Genomic DNA, 24,167 nt, shown 5'->3' with positions numbered 1-24,167 from the left:
AGTGCATGACTCCACTACAGCTAGTACAGGGGATCATTACGACGTAGATTCATTGTAAAAATGCAGGGCAACCTATTAAGTATAAGTATAGAGTAGTTTTACTAATAAAGTGACCACCTAGTGCAGTTATTCAAAGCATCCCAGGACTTGGCAGATCTGGGTGTACCTTGTTTTAGGCATGTGACGGTGTCCAAGCACCACTATGGACACAAACAAAGTGATTTGGGGTTAGTCACTTTATTGTAATGCAGCTGACATTGGAGCTAATGCAGTCATTGTGAACAGACACTACCATGCCATATGTATTCTGGGGATGTTCCTGAATATCTGTACTGTCTACTGGGAGCATCTCTGATGAATCATTTTGGGAGTGAGAGTGACGTTTTTGGTTGAAATATAAGGTAAAGTTCAGATCCACACCACTGATTACAGAGAAATAGCTTAGTCACTACATGGAGAATGTTGCATTATATCTGTGCTGCTAGACAGCCCTATAGCAGCTGCAATGTACTCCACAGGACAGACACAGCTGGTATGAGAAATACTTATAGTCAAGCCTGCAAGTATTCTATGTTTACACTGGAAATTTACAATAAAACACTAACAACTTACATGCCGTTCTGCTTTTGTCGTTTTAAAATCCTATTAGGAAAACACTGGAGAGTCAGTCACGAAGCAATCGGAAGGTAATTGAACTGAAATCCAGCTGACCTCGATTTGTGCAGAAACCAGGCTGCCAAAACCCAAACTGTTCCTCGGGCTAATTCAATTAAGGTCTGTGCTGCACTGTGTCCCTAGCCAATCTGGTCCACTAAAACATCGGTTAATAGCCTTAGTCAAAACTATGGTGACCTACAGTACCTTCTGAGAGGCCTAAACCACTTTCAACGCATGGTACAAGGCGTAAATCAGTCTTATTAGCTGTGAATAAAAATGAAAAGTGTCTAATGCATATGCCATGTCTATAGGCTATTCGCAGGTGAAAAAGAACTCATCAACAAACTTTTGTACTCCTTGGAATGAAACATTAGATTTTCTGTCCGCTGCAAATAGCTTTCCAAGAACCAGCTGAGCAGTCAAAGGCTCAGTGACCTTTGGGCTCCTCGATTGAGGGGAACTTCCTATATGGTTCAACCCAATATAGATGTAAATTAAAAGTAAAGTGATGCACTGCACTTTTACCTCATAGTCACCGCTTTCATTTTAGATCCACAGTCCGAACAACAAACATGTTCACTACTCAATTACGCACGAGCTGCTCTGGAAATAGATTGGTTTCTTGCACTTCATTTATAGTTCAGCTGTGCCTCGTCGCACATGTCAAGAAATGTTGCTTTCTTCCAAAATCGGACTTAACATACACGCCGTCGTAGCCTGAACGGTTCTCGCTGACCTTCTAACAGCGCGTGCTGTAAGCGCATCGGAGGCGTCTGTCACCGCGCTTTAGCGAATCGCGCGCCGTCGAAAACAACAGCTCTGCCGCATAAATCTGGAGTGAAATACATTATAATGTATTCGGTGCTTGCGCTTTAATTTGCTTTCTCCTCAACTTCTTCGCAACACCAGCCTAGCGTGATTATATGCTAATTTCTTGCAAGGCAAGCGGTGGAGCTAACAGGCTGCGGACAGCTGAAGGACGTGCAAGCGCGTCGCGGTGGCGACATCTTCACACGGTTACAACTTGTTGGGGGTGGGGTATTAAAACAGGAGAACATTACCGTAGACTTGCAGGAGATTTAGACCATTTTGTGTTCATAAGATACTGGGGAGTGTCTAGTCATCAGTAGAGAAACTGAATGTTTTCGAACTGAAGAGCACATATGGTAATTATTGCACGCTGCATTAACACAGTGTTATCAGTTGACCAACTGACCAAACTGTGGCTTTGCGGATGTGGTAGCTCAGTGGTTAAGGTAATAGACTACTTATCAGAAGGCCCACTACTGTCAAGGAGCCCCTGAACAAGGCAACCTTAAATTGTGTTTGGTTGGAAATATAAGTTGCTTTGGATAAAAGATTTGGCTCAATGCTGTAAAATATAAATAAATAATTAGAATGAAGGGTCTTAATTTTATTTGCTCAGGCCAAAACCCAGGATGTTGGGGATCCCCCAGGATAGCGGGATTTTACAGATTTGTTTTCCAAACCATGTATTTGGCCCACCTGCAACAACTGAAGGTTGACATTACTCTGAATGCCCCATTTGTATCTGTTGGAACTGTATGATTTATTCTAAATAAACTCAAAGAAAAGTAGATCTGGTCCGCCACATTAAAAGTTCTCTTACAACCTATATGCACCAAGCCTCCTCCTGATGTTCCATCGTCAGCTGTGCAGGCGTCCTGTTCTAACGTAGAGGTATCAAATCAGTCAGTATCATACTGTGGTTTTAGTGTGCTCTGTGAGACGGACGTTTGTCTCGACTGCCTAGGTGATTGAGGTGGGCCCTCATGGATGAGCTTGGTCATGGATTTTGGCACCCCTGTAAAATGAATGCAAATGAAATGGTCTCACTCTTTTAAGGCAACATTTTCCAGCACTCTATCTACATTAAACCAAAGCACATCCTTGGGAGATTTCCACTGTAAATGTCTTGGAAGCCAACCGGAGAGCTTTAATCATAACTGAATTGTAGTGTTTCCTCTGCTCCCAGAACACCTGTCTGAACTCATCATCTAATTCCCAAGCCCTTTGTGAGGTTAAACGAGGGTGCTGAGGTGGTAAAGCTGAATGATAGACACTGCAGGAGTGCTTCAGACTCAGACCCTGGCTATCAAATATAGAAGCAAAACAATGTTAGCATAAACTTTTCAAATTGCTGCCCTTGACCTCCATTGCCACGTAGTATATCTACAAGGCTGCAGTCATCTGTGACAAAGACTGAGCCGTGTGGGAAGTGAAGAGCGACAGGAGAAGAAGAGGCAACAGAACGAGGTAGAGAACCCGGATGAAAAAAGGTTACAATGCCTGAAGGAATTAAATGAATTCCTTACCATTCATTTTTAAAAATAAATAAAATAAATTGTCTGTTCGGAAAGCTGCAAAGCTCACTGATTATTGCAAAGATACATAACCAACGCAGATTGCCTGGGCAACAATTTGCCTTCTGTTTCATCGCTATAATGAACATGAACTACACAGTGAACAGTGAAGAAAAAGTCCACACCCAAATCTTATCTATTTAAGTGTAGAGTTGTTAATATTCCTGCCGCATGCCACTGCTCAACCATTAATCTCTTTGTCAGAGGAAAAACAACAAACTCTTCTCACTTGCAACATGCTTGGACTCCAGAACTTTGGTCACTAATGCAAGAAGGAGCTGGAGGTGTTTCAACAGCTGTAGCAGTGCAAACTTGCACATGTGTATGGGCTTTGAATACCAAATCAGAGCCATAAGAACGCTGGCAGGTAAACAACAATAGCTTGCCTCTGTGTGCACAATACAAATGAATTATTCACTCACCAAAAAAACTGAGAGGGAGAGCCCCCCCACCTTATTTATATTTAAAGCTCAGTTGTTGGGTGGGTACTCTAGGCAATTCTATCTTGGTAACCTGTGGTTGCTCCTTGTAGGCCATTAACCACCAGATTCATATGGATACAAAAAAGTGGAGGGCATTGAATTATTCAAAACAAGATGCTTTGCCTGTGGCAGTTCTTGGGGTCGGTAGTGCCAGCTGTCTCCCGGTTTGACAATGTGGAAGTAAATGCCATAACTCGGGGCCACGGCTGCCGCAAGTGAACAGTTGCTATCACTTAAGGATGACTACAATGTGGAGTTTGTAACTGTTTAACGTCTGCCTGAGTTACGCTCCATGAAACCCAAGTATGTGCCTGTAGATTATTGAAATGCTATGGTAAATTTGGCCAAGTTGTCTTAAAGAAGCTATGTCTACTCTATTTACAATCAAGATATTCCTGTACCTGCTCTACATATAGTTACTGTAACTTGTTATTATATTCTGGTAAAAGCAGAAGAAGGAAAAAATTGTTTGTTCTAGAAGCAGGCTAAATGGGCAGATCAGACAGGGCACAATTACCAAAAAAACAGCTTCACCAAATGACCGTCATGGACCTGCATGCTTCCGCCTGGGTTCCCACACGTATGGATTACACTCCTCACCCTGATCTCGACAGCTTCAGAACATCCGAGGCCAGCAGGAACCCAGCGCAGGAAGCAGGCCGCTGATGTTGCGGCTGCACCCAGCCGGGCGGAACCTCCAGCTCCCCCTGCTGGTTCCCTTCTGCCTGCAGCAATAGACAGTAGCTCTGTAGAGAGCCTGATAGTGCCCTTGCAGATCTGAGAGGAGAGGAGGGAGTGCTCGACATTTTATGCTGAAGGCCCTGTCCAACGGGATTATACACACACGCTTGGGACGGAGAGACAGGGTTTCAGGTTCCCGTTTTCTGTTCATGGCATCCCGTGGAAAAAAAAAAAAAAAAAGCAAGCGAGACTTGTAACTACTTTACTCTGCCTAAGGGGTTCCACTAAGGTCTTTTCAGTCTAAGACTGGATTTAGGTTGTGTCTGGAAAACTGGTCTGTAGGCTCCTGTAGTTGTGTCTGTGAGGCTCAGAACAGAATGGCAATGGTACAGGCTTGGGTTCAGACTTTTTAAGTCTATATAAATGTAAGACATCATTTTTAAATTATCTTTTTCATCCTTAAAATATTGTATGGCTTTCCACACTGTGACGAGCACTAACATTAACATGCGTATCAGTCTGGACTGATTTGACCTTAATGTCCCCTTATCTTTCAAATTCTCTTATAAAGAAAACTAAACAAGCACCGACTAGAACCTTTTCACCTCTAAAAATTGATTTTTTTCCCCCTTCTCCATATTCTCCATATTCATGTTGTGGTAACTTTTTCAAGTCTCTGCTCTTCCTTCTCTGTAGAAGCTCTTTATCCTCTTGACATCCCTATCTGGAGGTTTAGGATTACAGTCAAATCACATCTTTTATGCACTTGATACTGCAAAGGAAACACACCTTCTCCACACTTCAGAGTGGGTTAGCACAATGTGACCAGCGACTGATCTGACTTTACAAGCGTCGAGCCGTGTAATGCCAATAATTGAGGGAACATGCTTGACGAGGCTTATATGTGTTTGTGTGTGTGTGTGTGTGTGTGTGTGTGTACAAGCCTCAAGGGCCCAGAGAATCCAGGTATGCAATTATGACTGAATTTTCTCTAGGCTGTTCGGAAGCTGTGACCTGTAAACCAGCCCATGCAATCATAAGTTGTGATCTTCTGACGGACTCTGGTTACTTGAAGTAGGAGGATGTGAATAGAGTTATCTTCTGAATGCATAACTCTTGAAAATTATGGCCCAGATAGAGGTGCTGGCTTTCTGGAAGCTGTGTAAATCTTTAGAAGTTGTGCTTTCTCTTTAACCCATTTCCAGGATGCTCTGGACTCTGAAATATACATAACTCCTGGGCCAAATGAATTCTGGCGCATGCTGTGGGCATTAATGAAGGATCCTGAATCAGTCATTATGAAATATTAACAGGAAGGGTGTGAAACTTTCTCCCACTGAAACAGGCTGCCAAGCCACACATTAAAATTGCTCATTTACTCACCGAGTTCTGAATACACTGATTCTGTAGGATCTACACTAGTGCAGAGAACTTCCTCTAAGAAACATCCAAATTCACAAGCTCACATACACATGTGGGTGGTATGAAACATTTTAAATACATTTTTAATACAAAAACACTGCACGTATCCTAATCATATCCCCCCCCATGTCATTCTGAACAAGCTTCTGTTCAGATCAGGTACTCGCAACAAGACAGGTAAATGACTATGGAAAATGGAGTTGGGTGACACCAGTGGTTTTTCTCCAATTTGTGACACAGAATAGCTGGGTAATGACGGTGCGACAGACAAGGCCAGACAGCGCTTACAGGACCCGACTGGCTCAGAACGGCCCGTAATTTCCTCTCTATTACGGCTCATTACCCTGCAAGTACACGGCCTTGCAGATACGGTGCCATTTGAAGCCAACCAATTTGTCTGTTTTGGAGATAGGACACAGGAGACCGTGTGACTTGCAAGCTTTTGCGATTTAGAGCACACTGGACCTGGCCACTGGGGAACTCAAAGCACAGAGGGTGTCAGAGCAGCACCTGTTTCTGCCCCCAAAAATCCCAGATCCAGGGAGTTATTCTGTTCCTCGCAAAACTTTATCCAACTTTACCCGACATTATTTCCTGCGCTACAAAGAGGGAGCCATAGTTTCATCAACAGTTTCAGTCACTTGCATCAGATGGACGGGGCAGCTTTCAAACACCTCCTCCCCACATTCCTAAACACGTCTACCTCGGACGGATACATACCTAAAACACCACTGAAGCCACGCCCCAAATCAAATATAACATTGAATTGCATACTCTCCAGCAGAAGGATTTTCATGTATTTTACTCATCAGTCCACCGACTCCTGTGTTTTAAATACGGCATTTCCAACATGCCTTGGATGGCTAAAGCACGTGTCGCACTGTATTTAATTCAGTACCGTCCATATTTAGTAAGGGCTCTGATGCTCTCACAAGTGCCCAAGGTGTAGATTATTATTGGCGTTCTGGTTTTAAAGGCATCAGAATAACAGCTGCTGCTGGCGCCACGCAGAAAATGTGTTGTCTATTTTAACGTTGTTGTAACTGTATATTATGGGAAAATAATACCAAGCGAATATGACCTGAGTCATTCAATATGTGCGCGCGCACACATACATTTGCACATTTCCCCACTCTTACACACGCATGCACACACACCCACACACACAGACTTGCACTGTGCATATTATTACTCACACACATTTTTCCAGGTAACTATTACTACAGTGCAGTAGTGCTAATAAATATTTTAGTTTTTCAAATAAAAATGTCTACCATGTTTGAGGGTTCATGATCCACAATGAACAGAGACAGTCAATCCTCAGAAAGGAAGTGAAACAGGTACACACACATGCACACGCCCACCACAAACACACAATTTGACTAACAAAAGCTGATTTTCTCGCAACAATGGGAGCGTTCCTTTCATTGATTAGCATGCACTTGTGCTAAGCAGGGCTCTGTCTGACTGTAATTTTGCTGCAGTCTTTATGGACTAGCCTATATTTGAGTAGCAAACATGATCCACCTAGTGAGCTATTTGTGACCTCATAAAGAGAACAGGCTGGCTTAAATAACCGTTGCTTTATTTAAATAAATAAATAAATAAATAAACATTTAAAAAGACTGTCTCCATAGCATCGTGGTACGGAGTGTTTGAATACAGTTTGCAAATGTGTCAATATCCTGTAGAAATTTCTTCACAGATTTTGTATTGTTTCATTTACAATTTCATGATGTAAAGTAAGGATAGACACTCTCACAAGGGAGATCAAACTTGCTAGCAATAGTGCATTGGCAGTAAGAACCTGTTCTTTACTTTAGATTTTCAGTTAGTCTAGAATGCTTTATTCTTTCCTTTACTCCCTATTTAGAGAACGTACTCCAAGGATCTCTATACGTGCAAAGGAGAGCTCCTGTCACGTCCTTCAGAACAAAGCAAGACCATCTGACAGTGAGATTTTTAGGTTTATGCTGAACTATTTTACATCAGCTGTGAGACTCAAGGGGGAAAGCACAGCTCAGAGGGAGAGACGGAGAACAGAGAAGAGGCAAGTCAGAGATGGCACGGGCTAACTCTGATAAACATCTCCTAGTCTGCTCTTCCCTGAGGCAGGTTTCACTGTGAGTCAGGTGCTTAAAGCATTCCTGAAGAGGACACATTAGCCATGCTGAAAATGTAAACTTCAGATATAGGGGGTTGGAGCTGAGCATGCAGCTGTATATTATTAATATCTCAGACAACAGGAATCGATACTCGTAGCCTCAAGAAGAAATCAAGCGTTTTTCCCTACCAAATGAGTATTACTATACAAACTAAGCGTTGCAGCTAGATTTTCAGTACATTTTTCCCGCATTATATATTCCCAGTATTTTATGATTTTGTTTAACCTGAAACCGACCTTTATTTATCTTCTCCACTTTAAAATGCATTCATGTTGGTTTTAGCCTTTGTACAGTATAGTACATTTTCAGTGTGAATGATTACATTCAGCGGCATTCCCACACATTCCACTGAAGTGTAATACATAAGACTTGTAGTAACACATACATTACATATTATATAATCGTGATATTTCGCCTTGTCCCTAAGCCCACACAACCAGAACAGACGGTGGCATATTTTCCATCTTATTTTCGTTTCTTCTTCTCCTAAAGTAAACAGTATGTAAGAATCCCTGAGGCCTACTCATACACAAACATACTCCCACAGTGTGTCAGAGTGGTAGAAACCAATCTTTCTTCTTCTCCGTATTTTGCATCAAATCCCTAACCACACAGAATAACTTCTCAAGCCCTTGGCAACCAGGACTTCTGTTTGCATTAGGAGATGCATTTACATGTATATTGTTCAATCACCGTGGGCCTAGGCGGTTGACCTGGGCCCACCTCAATCACCTAGGCAGTCGAGACAAACGTCCGTCTCACAGAGCGCACTAAAACCACAGTATGACACTGACTGATTTGATACCTCTATGTTAGAACAGGACGCCTGCACAGCTGACGATGGAACATCAGGAGGAGGCTTGGTGCATATAGGTTGTAAAAGAACTTTTAATGTGGCGGACCAGATCTACTTTTCTTTGAGTTTATTTAGAATAAAACATACAGTTCCAACAGATACAAATGGGGCATTCAGAGTAATGTCAACCTTAAGTTTAAGTCATAAACCCATTAAAGCTGAGTTAAGTGTCTAAATACATTAACGCATTGTCTCACAGTCAGTATATGAAAATATGTGACTGGTTCAAACCAGTTTATACTTTATGGTCACAGATGAACAAGATGACTACAGGTTTTTTTAATTTCATATCCCAAATTCAGTCAGACCTTGAGGGGAGACTTTGAAGTTGTTTTTTTGAACATCCCAGTGAAGCGCTAATAGCTCCGTTAAAGAGTCAGAATGCTTTTCAAGGACACTGACCTCCAGGTTATGTCCAGATATGGTGGGAGTGGTGGGGTACCTCCCTCCAGAGGAGGGGTTCTAAAGGAATGCGAGTCCCATGGGCTACCTCCCTGGTGTGGTTCCTCAAAGCTATCTTTAATTGCCCTGTTAGGGCAGAGGAGACTCCTGACACTCTCTCACTCACCCCCTCCCTTTGTAAGTGTATTCTGAGCTGCCTATCCAAACAAAGATGGAAGAAGTGAGCATGTTGGTGTAACAGAGCGCACAGGGAAGGCAGGGCCTTCACTCAGTCGCCTCTGCCTGTTTACGCTCGCTTTCAACTTCAAAAGTGATAGCAGCCAGCTCAGTTTAAGAAAGCCAAGGACAGGGAACTCTCATACACTCTCACAGATTCATCATTCTGGCCAATAAGTGTTCTCTGACAAACTATAGATGTATTATTAGTCTAATACAATCAGAGATAGCAGGTTTAAGACATTGATTCACATAGCTCAAGAGAATATTCACTGGGGCACCAGCCCTAGTAAATGCTACATTCAATAGCAAAACTCACGCACTCAATAAAACACATGCTCAGAACTTAATTTAACTGAAATGTTAAAACGATCATTTCGCTAGCGCAAATTCAACGGACTACTCTAGTAGGGAAAAATTCAAAACTGAATCCTGAGAAAGAAAAAGCCCACGATCCTGTGAACTTTCCAGGGCACAAGCTCCCTCTTGCCTAAGCTTCAGGAGGCCTGAACCACGACCCCGAGCTCGAGGGGTCGGGGGGAACGCAGCGGAGTGCAGCGGCACGTGTCGGCCCTGGCGCCAAAGATACCTGACGTGTGTCGCGCCATGCTCGGGCCCCCAGGTGTACACGGTACGATTGCGTAGGCTGCACTCCAGAAGACTCTGGGCGTCTTACCCAGCTCGATCGCACCAACCTGTTGCCAGCAAGCTCCTGGCAGCACTTCACAGTGCTAGCAGCCAAGACGGGGATACTGCCTCTCTAGGTTTCTTCTTCTTCTGCCTGTTTTTCTCCCCTTGGTCCCTCAAGTGCGTTACATACTTCAAGAAGCACTTTCGGCGACATCCCAGAGGAGAGGGGCTGGAGTGTATGTTTGTAATGTGATATGAGTTCCCTGCAGATGTTTCGTATTCATGCTGGGCCTGAAGAAGTGTGTATTGGTGGGCTAAACACAAGACAAACAGATGGCACATCGGATAAGCACCAATGCCCTGAAAAGGCCAAACCCTGGATGTCTCATGAAACACAAAGATATAAGGGATGTTTGAAAATAAGGTTGTTGGTGAGCATAAATGTGTCCTGATTTAAAGCCAAGTAAATGCTTATTAAATCAACAGTTATAAAAGCATGCAAGAACAAGAACATAAGCCAGAAATCAACACTGTAGTTGGAGTTTTTATTTAACAATGGAGCATCATTTATGAGTGTCACCCCAACTTTGCAAATAATATACCCTCTCCGCAAATTAGAACCATGCCTTCCTCAGCGGACACACGTCCCCCGATTTAATCGAACCAAAACACCGCCCCCAAGGCAAGCAAGACCCAATATCAGGCCTACTAAAAGTTTGTTTCGGGTTACAAAAGCATTGAGCAGGTCTGATGAGATGAGAAATGACGCCCACACTGGTTCAAGCACTGCAGACAAACCGAAGGCAAAAGTATTTTCCCCGCATTTCAAATTACATGTACAGCATCTGCACTTGCCATATCTTACAGGTCAATATTACAACAAAAAGGCTGCCATATAACAAAACTAATGCAATATTTCTGGTCATCGTAATGTTTATTAGACTCCTAGGAATCTTTAAGGTCTTTACAAGACACTGTTTTGTCTGTGCCTTACTATGTCTGTAAACCTGTACTCATAAAGTGGTCCTAAGAGGCTGTAAATGTCTTCTAGGTTATGGTACGCTCAATCATTAGTAGTAAGTGCAAGGTTTCCATTATCTAGCTCACAGTTTAATTAAATATGTTTTTGATAAAAGGAAAGCTGTGGTTCTGTTGAGTTTTACTTTGGCATCTACAATGTGTTTACTAAGCTATACCCGAGAGCACTAAGACCTACATATACCCAGTTCCAAATGCATCCAAATGTGTCATTTTGAACCGCCAGCCTGACCCTAGTCTAAGTATTCATACCCTCTAAAGCCATATAGGATGGAGAAGGGTGGCATCTACTCACAGCAATAAAAGACATCAAAGCCACATCAAAAATAGGGTCAGAGCTCAGTGATGCCTGAACCTCTTTCTTCATTTCCCCACAGGTCTTTTCACTATAAGCAGCCACCGGTGAGTGTAACTGACATTTAGAGTTCTGCAGGAAGATGAAAGCTTCTCTCACACAGTGAGGAGTCAAGGATCAAGACCCGAACTGCATTATGTGGCCGAGGGCACAGGTACAGCATCTCCGATTCGGCAAGGCTAGGCTCGCCCGTCCAGGAGTTCTGTGTCGCTTTGAACCTCGGAGAAAGGCAAGGAAGTACAGCCAAAGCAACGGGGCGGACGGAGGCAGCAGAGGGGGATTCTGGAACACGGTCAACTCCCTCCTAGGCTCCAACAATGGCATCTTTCACGCCAGCTAGTCAAACTCACCACGGGAGGACTCCACACATCACTCACCCCCAGCTTGCTCTTTGTGGGAGTTGCACTAAAGGTTTATGGTGACAGAAAAGCTTGCGGCCCCTCTTTGCACTTTGGGTCCACCCTGTCTTTGGCATTCTAAATTGCCCCCACCCCCCACCCCACCCTTGAAACCCTCTGAATGAACAAACGCCTGATTTACCCGATTTGACTAATTTGGAGGATGCGCTAATGTCGTGGCTGTTAATGCAATTCTGTGGAGGCAGTGCAATGAGAGCTACACTGAGAAATGTTCATTCTCATTTAGTTGTTCACCAATAGTGAATGAAAAAAAGTCAACAATATCTGCATGTTACTAGCGTGGGCTGCTCGGAAACCTTTTTGATGAGCAAATGTCACCTGACAAGTCTCTAGTTTTAATTCCCTTTTCTTTTTTAATTACTTTTCTCCTTATCTGTTCTTTACTTTTTGTGTATTATTGTGCAATTATATGCATGATTTACAATCATTTAGTGATCAAAAATATGATCCTGGATGTACCACTTAAAAAAAAATGACAAGACACAAGACAATGAATGTGCCTGATATTTTCCTTAGACAAAGATAAGTACCTGACACCATGCACTGGCCTCCCACCCACCATCTCAGGACACCATCTCAAGCCCACCTTGAGAATCACTAACTTCATTTAGGCACAAAGGCCATATCAGTGAGAGCCGTTAGAAGCAGACAAAGGTACTTGTCTCTGAAAGCCTGACATTGCAGGGCACTGGGAGAGATTCATGTGTCTTGTTTGTTCGCAGGCGTGACTCAGTGGGCAGACAATAAGGGACGAGGATCTCCGGGTGGGCACCACAATGAGTCACCTCCCTCCAACCCAACGCCCCCTCCCTCGCACGGCTCAAGGGGAGGTACTGGTGCTGGGTGAAGATATGATCACGTCTTTTCTAGTTAACTGCAGGTGGAACTCGGGTGCTGGAGAACCCTCCCCAAAAGGCAAAACGTGGGGACTTCAAACCCGAGGCTTACCCTGCAGTGCTCATTAATGCAGTGGTTTTGTGGTGTGTCTCTGGAGCAGGGGGCAGTCTGGGAGTTACACTCTATTGAGGCCTTCGGGCTTGAATCTGACGACTGACTCATGATGGTACTTAAAATGCTCGTGATTATTTTAAAAGAGGAGCAGTGGACTACAGGAACGGGAGCTTTTATAATAAAGCTGAATCTGTAACATCGACGATCAACAGAGAGCTAACTTTGAATGTGTCATTAGGGGAACCACATTGGTGATTAAGTTCCAGAGATGACTGAAGGATGTATGGACATGTGAAAGGAAAATCCCAGCGCAAACCTTGCTTGCTTGTTTGTCCTTGGCCATAAACATGCCTGAAAATGTCTTTCTTTTATTCAAAAATAAATAAAGAAAGATGAAACAACCTTGACTGGCAGAATTATACCATCGACCTAAAGCTTATTATACAGCAGGTGGATGTATAAATAACACGTGAAATAAGGCACATCTGCATCTAGTGCTACATCTGGACTGACTCAGCATTCCTGTTGTTTCTGAGCGGATCGGTTAATGCGTTACTGTTACTGTAAAATGGAGGTAGGTAGTGCTTGTCAAAATGTCCTGGTGAGTCGGGAGCTCCACTAATTCCACTCCCAGCCCTGTTCTCCCTACCACTTCCTAACACACTCCTGCTTGAGAGGGCAAACAACAACATTTATATGGCTAGCCTTATATTCTTTGTAATATTTAAGGTTTGGTTAAAAAAATTAATTCATTAAAAATAACTGAGAAGTCCCATTTGTACATATTTCATATAACTAAAGGTACAGTGCCTAAGGCATACAAATGGACCCAGTTTTTAATGGGGTTTTTTTGGCATTCGCCATCCTGCACAATTTCCAAAAAAATGTCTTCAGCTGTCTCTATCGCATTTATTATGCAGCTGAATATGCATGTAGTCAATTTAAATGGCTAAAATATTCCAGAAGTTCAATATGCTTACGTGAGCGCCAGGAATCGACCATGGGAATATGGTGAGGAGGGTGACTGCAGTCCAAAATGTGTCCACTACCAAGAGTTGTATGTAGTTCATTATTTATCAATACCTAATGCAAATTTGAACTCACTTGCTACTTATTCAAGGATGCATTATTTAAAAATTAGACAAATAACACCAGAGGACCATACCGAAAGAGCTTAGGGAAGCAGTTTGAATCTATATTGTTTTCCTGAGTGCTGAAAACCTACCCCAGCCCCAGATTCTTCAGTCCTTGCTAGTGGACCTCCAGACACGACTACATGCTGACCAGTAACTGCTACTCAGAACCCCATGACAGGAGAAGAGAATCATTAACAGTCACTTTCATTAAATAATATAACATATTAATTTATCTAACACAGCCCAGCTGTAGAGGGATCTTACATAGTTTGGCTTCAATTTATCTCATGGGCAACTTTGAAACTCTAAAACCCACAGAACTGAGCGCTAAAGAACATGCCTTGGCCAACAAAATAAACTCCTTAGTTAACAGCCTAGTTCCCCCATTGCATGCGCACACGACAGTTTTCCCACAGCGTGCCGGTGAAATGACTAAAGACCCTGACCTAATGACAGACGGACGCTCACTCCTGAGGACACTTTAATGGACCAACCTCTGCTCCTCTTCCTCTTTTTTTTGGTCTCTCCACTCTTCCTCTGCAAATTACAGCTTGCTCCTTTCAGAGGCCGAGAGGACCCTGATCCAGGTGTTTCTCGCCCCAGTAACAATACGAGGCATTACATCTGTAATAAGCTGGAACCCGATGAGGCTAATTGTAGCGTTCCTTTGATGCCAAAGTGGATGACAGAGCAGGGCAGAGTGGCGGGGAGAACAAAAGGTGGGGGGTGGGGGTGGGCTGAGTGGGGCGCGAGTGCTGTCAGGCTCGCCACCCCGTCGACGTGTGAATCATCGGCTCTCGTGCGGCGCCTGGCCGTTAGCCAGCGCCCGACCTGAGGTTGAAGACAGGCGGCTCGAAGATAAAGGGCGCTGCTTTCAGCCGAAAGCCGTCAGGGAGACATTGTGCCATGGAACGACAGGGCTGGGGGGGGGGGGGGGGGTTAGCACAGCGGTGGCTGTGTGCGGGTCCAACACGGCGCATTCCACTCATCGAAATATCATGTTACAGTAGAGAAAAACAAAAAAGAACCACAAGGGATGACCGTCGTTTGGCCTTTCATCTCAGAGTTTGTTTTGGTGCAGTGATTCCGCGTGGGTGCTTGTGAAATCTTAAAGGGATGTCTTGCTCTGGCCTAGCAGGCAGTAGTGTTGTGGCAAGATGCCCTTCCCAAATGCAGCTGAGAACACCACATAAAATGCATTATTCAGAATGAACCACTAGCTGCATCACTTGGCTGAGGCAACTCTCTCCTTAAAACGCACATTTGCCGAACTCATGTTGGACTTCTAAACCCTAACGACCACAGCAAAACGGCAAAACAGTTGACCCTGAATGCCTTTTCTTGGAAAATCACCTGTGCCTTTGAATTCTCCAGGAAAATTCACCAGGAAATTGGCAAGGCAAGCCTGTGGGAGCTAGTGCAGGGCTGGGCGTTGAGCTAATGGTGCCAGGTTGCTGAGACCAGCGATTGACGTGTCACTTATGCTCGGAGGCCTGGGAAGCAACATGGAGGTCTGGCCGAGGCTCCTCCCGTTCTGCGCTCCAGGAGAGTGAGCAGGGCTACCGAGATGAAGGAGGCTCGCGTCTGCCTGGAAACCATGGGAGGCGTGGGAACCGGGGCAGGCGTATCTGCTATTATCACACCCCTACCTGCATGGAGAGGCTGAGCTTCTCTGCAGCCTTCGCAGAAACCTTTGCACTGTGAATTCGTCTAAGGACAATATTTTGATCCTGATTTTCCTTTCTTCTAAAGCCAGTCAATATTATTCAAGCAGATGGGTGGAGGACTGCCCTATCTGTATTTTAATGTCCAAGGAAGTCAACTGCCCATGAGAGACTTATTATTATAATACATCTTATTCAGCACATTTCACCTTTTAAAGATTGGCCTTGAACTTTCTTTCTACCGGTATCCAAAAGTGTTGTACTTTGTAAACATAAATGATACACAAATTCACAACTAATTACCCATATAAAGTAGACTACTTGGGTTTATGAGAAAAATGTGGACTTACACGCTTACGTGCACACACACACACACACACACACACACACACACACACACACACACACACACACACACACACACACACACACACACACACACCATTATAGAAGCTGCTGCAGTGGTGTAAGGGTCACTCACCTCCAGAGTCCTCATTTAACCCCACACCCCCATTGTGTTACTATTCTTTCCCTTAAGCCAGTCTGAAAGCGTCTCCGTTTTCAGTCCCTGTGGTAGGTACCCTTAGGACATAGGGAGCTACATTTCAAATATGCCATTGTCAAATATTGTCAAAATGCATATGGCCTGTGAAAATATTCTTTGAACAGTTCTATGAAACAACATTTAATCAGATATTTCCTCTGATATAAATGTAGTCGTAAAGGATTCATTCTTCTTGGGAAGGGTTTTGATAGCCATATAATGGCTACACATAGCACTACATCAGTTACTTTGTATGAATTAGATTTTTCCATCATCATGGTGAGTATAGGAATGAATAGTGTTTTTAAAATGTGAATTGTTGTGAAAATTTGTGAAAACTGGCTGTTGGACAATAAAACTGCCAATGCACTACCAATGCACGCACAATTACATAGAAAAACCCCTTACAACACATGCACAAAGTGCTGTATTTGTGTCAGGATATTAGAAAAGAACAAAGAAGCAGGGAAAGGACAAGAAAAAGCTCTGCGTCCCGCAGGCAATCAAACAAAGTCAACAAGCATTGACAACGAATCCCACTCAAGATGCTTGAAACAACATTACAGGTAGGTGCGATCCATCTAACCAGACAGAAAAATTTGTCTATTTGTCAGCCTTTAAAATGCCAGCCGCCTTCCATCGACACCTCGACGGCCAGTCCCCATCACTGACCGGGCAGACTAACCCAACAAAACGCAATCTCACTTCGCAAAAACCTTCATCTGATTGCATTGCAATTCATCACAACGAGGCTGCGAGCGACTCGGCATGTTTGCATTTATCCCTGTGAAACCAGGTGTGCCAAAAGCAGATGTCCGAAAGGGATGAAAGGGAGACGGGCCTGTCTAAAGACAGGCCTCAAATGAAATGAAAAGGCACGGAGCATTCAAAGAGATCAGGGTGAAGTAGTAAAAGTCTATCACTTTGATCACTTAACTCTGCATGATTCAATGGCACACAGAATGTGAGTGTGCCTTTGTGGGGCAGAAAAAGGCTTGCATTCCTAATCAGTGTTCCTGTCAAGCACAAACAAACAAATCTATACCAAAAAACATTTGAGACATTCACCAATGCGTAGGCAGTTCACTTAATCACAGCTTAGGTATGGTTTTGCAATTTGAACAAAAACCACAGACACGATATCAACATTAAAGAACAGGCTCAGAAGTGTTCATGAAGTCACAGTCTTGTCTGCACAAAACCGGCACTGATTATGATTATAATTTCACTGCAATATCTTCCAGAGAGCTGCAGATACAATGGCTTCTTCAGTTTTAAGGTATGGGAGGCCAGGACATGTGTGTTGATGGGGAAATTATCTGGTTGCCAGAGCAACAGGCCAAACCAGTGCCGCTGTCTTGTGTGGTGGGCAAAACAGAGAATGTTTTGGTTTGTTATTGAAGAAGGAAGGACTGGAATAAGAGCAATAATTTAAAGGTTGGAGGAAAAAAAACGCAGAGGCAGGCCTGGTCTGGATCATCCTTCCCTCAAGCTACCCTTCACATTTCTGATATCTGTCTCTGTGGTATTCACAGAAGGAGCCATGTTTGAAAATGTAACAGCACTTACAATGGAGAGTACTACGGATAACCACAGTCAAGGACTCTCCAGAATTTCCTCAGTAATCTCGTCAACTATGACTGACAGCCATGCAGTTTACAGCACTTACAATTACATTCATAATGAGCGTATCCGTCAATCCCCCAGGAGGAATCCTCAAATTTATTAAATTATTCTTGTACACGGAGTCCACAAAAAATAGGAATGTAAATCATTATCTTCTTGGAACTTGAAAAACCAGTTGCAAGACGTGCTCCATGTGTGAACGAGCTTGACTTTGACATTTATGGCAACTCTTGGCAACAAGAACAAACTCCGATGGAATTTTCTTTTCTCAGCTTTTGCTTTCCCTTCCAGGGTTCAGGGCACATGTAATGGAGGGGATGTTAATGTTCAGCAAATAAAAAGAAAGAAAAAGGTTACAACTGGCGAAATGACACAAGCCACAGTTTCAAGGGAAAGTCCTACCGGAGGCCTCCAATAAGGATTGCCAGTAATCCTGTGGGACATGGGTGTCTCTAGAGTGCAATATTTATTACATACATTGTGAAAATGGATGAGCATGCTTAATCTCTGGGCCCTCTATCTTTAAGGGTATAACAGACATGATTGATCTGAGCTCTTAAACTTGTTGCTTACTGTGGACAAAAGCCCTGTATGCCTTTAATTGCATGCTAAGCACAGATACAAATAAAAACAGAGTACTCCAACAATACACATTAGAGGGATACATTGAAGTACATGTGTTGGTCAAAACAGTAGGGAGGAAACAGCATTAACAAAAAGATCAACTGTACAACCTCAAAATGACTCAAGATCTTACTTTGCTGAAAGGTTTGCTAAACTACATATCTCATTGTTAAAACTAATATAAATATGTCAGCTGTAAAAAAAACAAAGAAAACTCAGACTTTACAGATCATGCATGTTTACTTTCCCAGTTAATGTTCCACATCACTGACTTTATCACCCTAAAGTAGACATCAATATTAGAGAAAGTCATCTCCCTTTAGTGGTAGTGAAAGGGTAAGAAACATTAGCTCAAAAATAAATGAGAATGATTGCTGACTCAATCCGTTAGACTGCCTTGATTTGTAATAGCTTTCAAAATTCAAAGTGCTGTCAAAATACTCATTTCAGGAATCAAAGCACTGTGCCGTGCTGATATGCCAGGTGAATGGCTCAAGTGACTAAAGTGTTCCAAAGGATTAGCCATATAGCCAAAGACAAGACAGCAAGGTCACTTAGCTGAGTGCTGCCACAATCAATCAGCATCATTTTAAACATGCCTGATGTAAGTACATGCTTAATAATGTATTTCTTAAATTCATTCACCGGGCCAAGTAGGCCTAAATTTCACGAAGCCCAAGAAAGTACAAAAGAGGACAAAGTGCAAATGGGATTAGAGACCTGTCTGCCACATAAACACAAAATGCAAACACACTTCACTCAGGGCTGTCGGTTTAGTGCTGGGAATGGACTGCAAGACAAAACAGCGAAGAGTTCTTGGGCAAACAAGACCAGAGCCAATCCAAGGAAGAAGAAAGCTCTGACTCGTTTGTTTGCTGGAGTACTTGCCAAACGTGATGTTTGCCAATGGCAAGTTACCCTACTGGGCTGGTTACAAAGTAACTGGATGCTATTTCCTTTAAGAAACACAAGTTTGAAGGGTGTCATATAAGTGGGAAGGTTTCTTGTGTGATCAATGGGCCAGAAGGTGGTCAGCGCCCACAGTTCAGGAGATTCTAAAAGCTCATCTGAATAAGAGCCATGTGAGATCATTTGTAAATCAGTAAATCCCTGGTTATAAGTTTGGTTATTAACATTGCAACATTATGCCAATTGCATGTTTATATATAAATTAAATATCACCTTAACTGCAGCACTTCTGAACTAAAGGAAGGGCCATGATTTTTCAAGGTCAGCTCTTAAAATGTGCCTAAATTATCTAATCTAATTTCTAAATTAGGTTTTTGCAACTATTTAGATAGGAGTATGACACTAAAAGAAATATACAATTTAAGATTATGCTTAATTCTCATGTGCACCAAAACACTATCAGTCATTCCAATTTCACGAAAGCCTGCAAAACAATGAAAAACAGACAGTTTGGAAATGTTATCCCTTATTATCACATGCCCCCAATAAAAACTCATTTAAGTCTTTTCAGGAGGCCTCTGTTTGGACAGTTCTATTCAAAAAGTGTCCTAGATTTTGATTGCTTACTTGCAATGCCAAGAATTTGTACCCCGGAGCACGAGTGATATATTTGGATGTGGCATACCATGTTGCAGCATACACTGCAGTACAGAAAGGGCAAGTACTGCTTTACAAGGCGCTTTTAATAACAGTCTCCTGGGTCAGGGTGTCTCTACTACAGTCAATTAGACCCTGTCATTACATTTAGCTAACTCTCTTTACAAACACCTCTGGAATTTTTTTATTCACGCCGGTGCTTTTGCTCTTTAGAGGCTCACACTAGAGGTGTCAAAGGATGTATATCCATCTCAAATAATTCTGCTTCTGTTGAGAGAAAAAACAAAAACAAAACTTTTTTATTAAAGTGCTGAGGGCCCAGAAAACGATGCATCACATATGTTGCTAAACACCACCAGACACATCTGTCAACAGGGCTGCAGTTTAACCAACTTAAGATGAACTTCACATGACTCTCAAAGACAGTATACTTGATCCGAAGAGGTCTTGGGAGGTCAGTGAATCCTTGGAAACACAATGAACTCATCCTACAGAAAATCGGTCGGTCCCGCAGTTATAAAACAGAGCCTCAGGCAGAAATACCCAGTGGAAAACCTCCCTAAAAGGTCTCTTCATATTTACCTACATATGTAAACATGTTCATTTTATGGCTATAAAGGGATGCTTGAGGTCTTTACTAATGCCCAAATCTTTGTTTGTTTGTTTTTTTTTTACCCCACCTGGTAGAATTTGGCTCCTACTCCAGGTGTTTGGGCAGCCTTTCCTTTGAACTCCAAAGGGCCTCTTCCTGAATGAGCGTGAGCACGTCTCCACCTGTCCAACTCCATCACTCCCACCCCACCCCACCCTCGTTCTTTCTTTCACAGGAGACGCCATGCTCTAGAGCACTGTAAGCACATACCACTGGTCGCCAAATCCTATAGGTTATCAGAAAGGGAACAGAGGGGCGGACCTGTTGTGGTGTATTTACACCAGTTCTAAGTTTTAGTGCTTGGACTTTGTAAAGACTGGGATTTGTCATTACCCACCATTACAACCTGGTGATGCCTATACTGATTTGAAACTCGAGCCGTGTTTTTTTTTTTTTTCCTTTTCAAAAGAAGCTGCCAGTAACCTTTGAACCTTCGATTCCTACAAAACCAGCAACCTAAGAGGTGTGTGATGGATTTTACACTCTTGCATTTTGCCTGGACTTCAAGGTCAAGAGGAACAGGTGGGAAAGTGTCTGCAAGCAATATTTGGAAAATTGCGAATATCAGTCAGACATGACATTCTCAGAAGCAATCACTTTTCATTACTGTTCATTCAGGAAAAACACAAAGAGCTTATCAGACACCCAAGGTCTTTACTGAAAAAACTCATTTGCTACTGAAACAAATCCTGAACAACGTGTTTCTAAGCAGGGCCCCCACTGAAACAATGAACCATTTTTCAAATGTTACAGTCTGTCCCTTCTCTCTGCTACATTAACATTAACAATGCCTGCTGGCATTCATTATTTATGAGGCACTTCTGTTCATCTACATCCCCAGTAGCAGTTAGTTCTGTTCTGATTGAGGCGGTACCGTGATCATGTACTCCTGAATTATTGACAAGTCCAGCTCAGGCAAATAGGGCAAAATTATGACTTAAAGATAGGATAACGTTCAGGAGAAGAAGCTTGAACCAGATAAAGCAACCAGATTAAGGCAAATATGAACAGACATATCCATACATACCGCCACCAGCACACCTTGATAGACACATGCTCCTGCAGATGTGGGATTGAGGGAAGTGGAGTGGAAAAGAAACAGTATGTCAGGGTTAAGATGTCTTAAAAGATTTATAAATAACTTAACTATTCAGTGGTGGAGAGTACAGTGCTCATCAACAAGATGCAGCCCTTTACTACAAATGGCTTTAAAAGAGTTTGAGGTTGTTTTCTTGACTGGCACTTGTACTGGAATATTTGGCATGAATGCTATTTGATGAATAATGAAATATGTCTGCAGCGTGTTGCATAATGTCCGTGTTTTACTGTAGCTACTTAGTCATTACAGGGGCTAGTTACAATTCAGTGCTACTTTATTCGATGCAGCCTGTGGTTTCTAAAGCTTATCAACCCAGTCCATCAGCTTTACAGCATAGTCACTATGGATAACTCAGCCTATAAATTGTTTATTATTTTCATTTATGAAGCATGTTGGCAAATAAAGCATTAGACCAAGGAAACACTGAACATTAAGAGAAGTAAATTATTTTAGTGTCCGCCAAACCCATCCCCCAAATTCCAATGAACAAGGACCAGTAAACACAACCTACACCTGTTTTTCTTCTCTCTTTTTGGCAGCAGGAGGAATTTAGATATAAATGAACACAATACGGTCTATTCCGTTGTTCAGAATTGATTTGCAAGTGATTTGCTGCATAATCGTTCAGGTAGTGCTTGGTATTTGTGGTAGTAATATTTATTTCGAAAGTTAAAGATAGTAAGACTGGTGCAGTCACGCTTCAAGATCAAAGTTTTACGCACAGTGCCTCTCTTTCAAGGGACACGAATCCGAATTTTAGGTTTGTTTACAAAAATCCTTGTATGCGGAACTGGTTAATAAGTAGCTCTGCAGTTTAGGATTTACATCTCCACGATCTGAGATATAAATTGTATTCCCCGCCAAGTATCCGTTACACTTTCCTGGGTGCAGTGTAACAATGTGTTTGTTGTGGATTGTGCTCAAACGATGCGCGACAATTTCATTCATAAGGAAACTCAGGGCATATATTGGCGAATGGGACTTCTAATGCGAGTAGGATCATGCTATCAGGATAAACGCAGTTAAACAATTTAATATAGCACAATAAACCATTGTAAATACGCTCTCCGATTCTAAATTGTATGCTTTAAAATTGTATTAAAAGGCATCTGCTTCATCATAGCGCATAAGATTTTAATCCTGAGGAAAACATTTAACGCATGGAAATACCATTTTTACTTTCTAAATACATTAAATCAAACACAACTTTTGCTGAACTAGCGAGTTTTTTCTATTTTGCCGATTTAATAATTTGCCATGGCATGAAGTTATTAGAAAGCAAAAACTGTTCACACTAACCTTGGGCTCCTGGCGAGGCTGTGCCAAGTACAACACCAACGGCAATGAGGATCCACTCAAAACCCATAATCACTTTAGGAAATGTTGGTTCTTAAATCCAGCGTGAATAAAATGCTCTATGATCGTCCTAGCTCATATACAATCTAGAACTCTCGTCACTCATCATGGGTTTCTTTTACATCGGCGCACAATGGGGCTCGTATGAAACAAAAAAGTAGAAAAGCTCCCAAGTCTTGCCGATATCCCGCGAGTGATCGAACCGAGAAGAGACGCAGCCCCGTGCGAGCGCGCTCCAACTTCATCTACGAAACTTCCAAAATGACCGCGACTCCCACACGAAAATCTTTGAATTTAAGAGGACGGTCTCAGAGACGAAAATCGCTCGTTTTGGTGGTAATTACAGTGGGCGAGCACACTTGTTCACACAGATGCCTTTAGAGACTGCTGCTCAAAGTTAGTCATTGGTGAGCTCAAGGCTTCTATCTGCAGTCTAAGAGCGAAGGGACGCCCCCTGTATCCTGCACAATGGACCTTATAACTAAGACGAAAGTAAAAGAACACACCGTAGGCCTGCGAGTGGATCAGTAGCAATGGAAATCTTTCACGACCAAACGGATTGAAACCAAATATATTAAGGTTTACGTTTTTAAGGCGTGTGCATATTGGTACTAGAATTTTATTTGTGAAAATTGCTTTAAGATGAAAGGTAACCCAATTAATATATTGTTAAATGCCATGTGCCTTTTAATAGAGGCATATATATTTATATTAGTCATTTACCCTATGCAGATATTTAAGGTGATAACCGGCTTTAAAATGTTAATAGTGGTATAGGTCAACGCCTACTTGTAATTTACAGCTTACTCCTCTAAAAGGTGCATTGAGCCTCAAATGTTCCACGCCAGCTAGTTCAAATGTGTAGTTTTGCTTACATTTGTTTCCAAATTTAGAGAGGAATTTCGGTAGCCTACGGAGCTAGATTCTGCTGGATTATCAGACGACTTAGGTTATTCCGTTTAGGATTTTGTCCGTTCATTCAGTCTGTACCTATGGTATATACGAGTAGCAATTGAGGTTTTTTAGTCAACAGTTAGCATTTGACAACTCATTCCTCGTCAGTATTCTTAGAATCGCCTCGCTTGGGGCATCTCAGGTGAACAAGCGATGGGAGCAATACTGCCATCTGGTGTTAGCAGCCAATGCAAACTAAAACTGTCAACGTCTCCGATGCCACCCGACCTATAAAGTAAATGCGATTTGAAGCAGATTGCCGCTGAATAAGAGTGTTCCACGTAATCC

The 24,167-nt window shown here is 42.6% G+C and overlaps 1 protein-coding gene across 3 annotated transcripts in view; it reads right to left on the bottom strand.

The window, feature by feature from the left end:
- fras1 (Fraser extracellular matrix complex subunit 1) overlaps positions 1–23,391 on the bottom strand; it is a 91,855-nt gene extending 68,464 nt beyond the window's left edge. For 2 of the 3 annotated variants that reach the window (XM_027029021.2, XM_035529625.1), the window contains exons 1-2: positions 22,869–23,390; positions 21,498–21,529 (exon numbers count right to left, since the gene is read on the bottom strand). In XM_027029021.2, coding sequence (XP_026884822.2) covers positions 21,498–21,529; positions 22,869–22,935 — 99 coding nt within the window. In that variant the 5' untranslated portion in view covers positions 22,936–23,390. Of the gene's footprint in view, positions 1–21,497; positions 21,530–22,868 lie in introns of all 3 variants that reach the window. The other variant, XM_035529626.1, reaches the window with a different exon arrangement.
- Positions 23,392–24,167: the final 776 nt, after the last annotated feature.

The sequence above is a fragment of the Electrophorus electricus genome, chromosome 9, assembly GCF_013358815.1.
Source record: "Electrophorus electricus isolate fEleEle1 chromosome 9, fEleEle1.pri, whole genome shotgun sequence".
NCBI classification, from domain to species: Eukaryota; Metazoa; Chordata; class Actinopteri; order Gymnotiformes; family Gymnotidae; genus Electrophorus; species Electrophorus electricus.
Note: the sequence above shows the minus strand (reverse complement) of the source record. Positions and strands in the feature narration are given on the sequence as shown.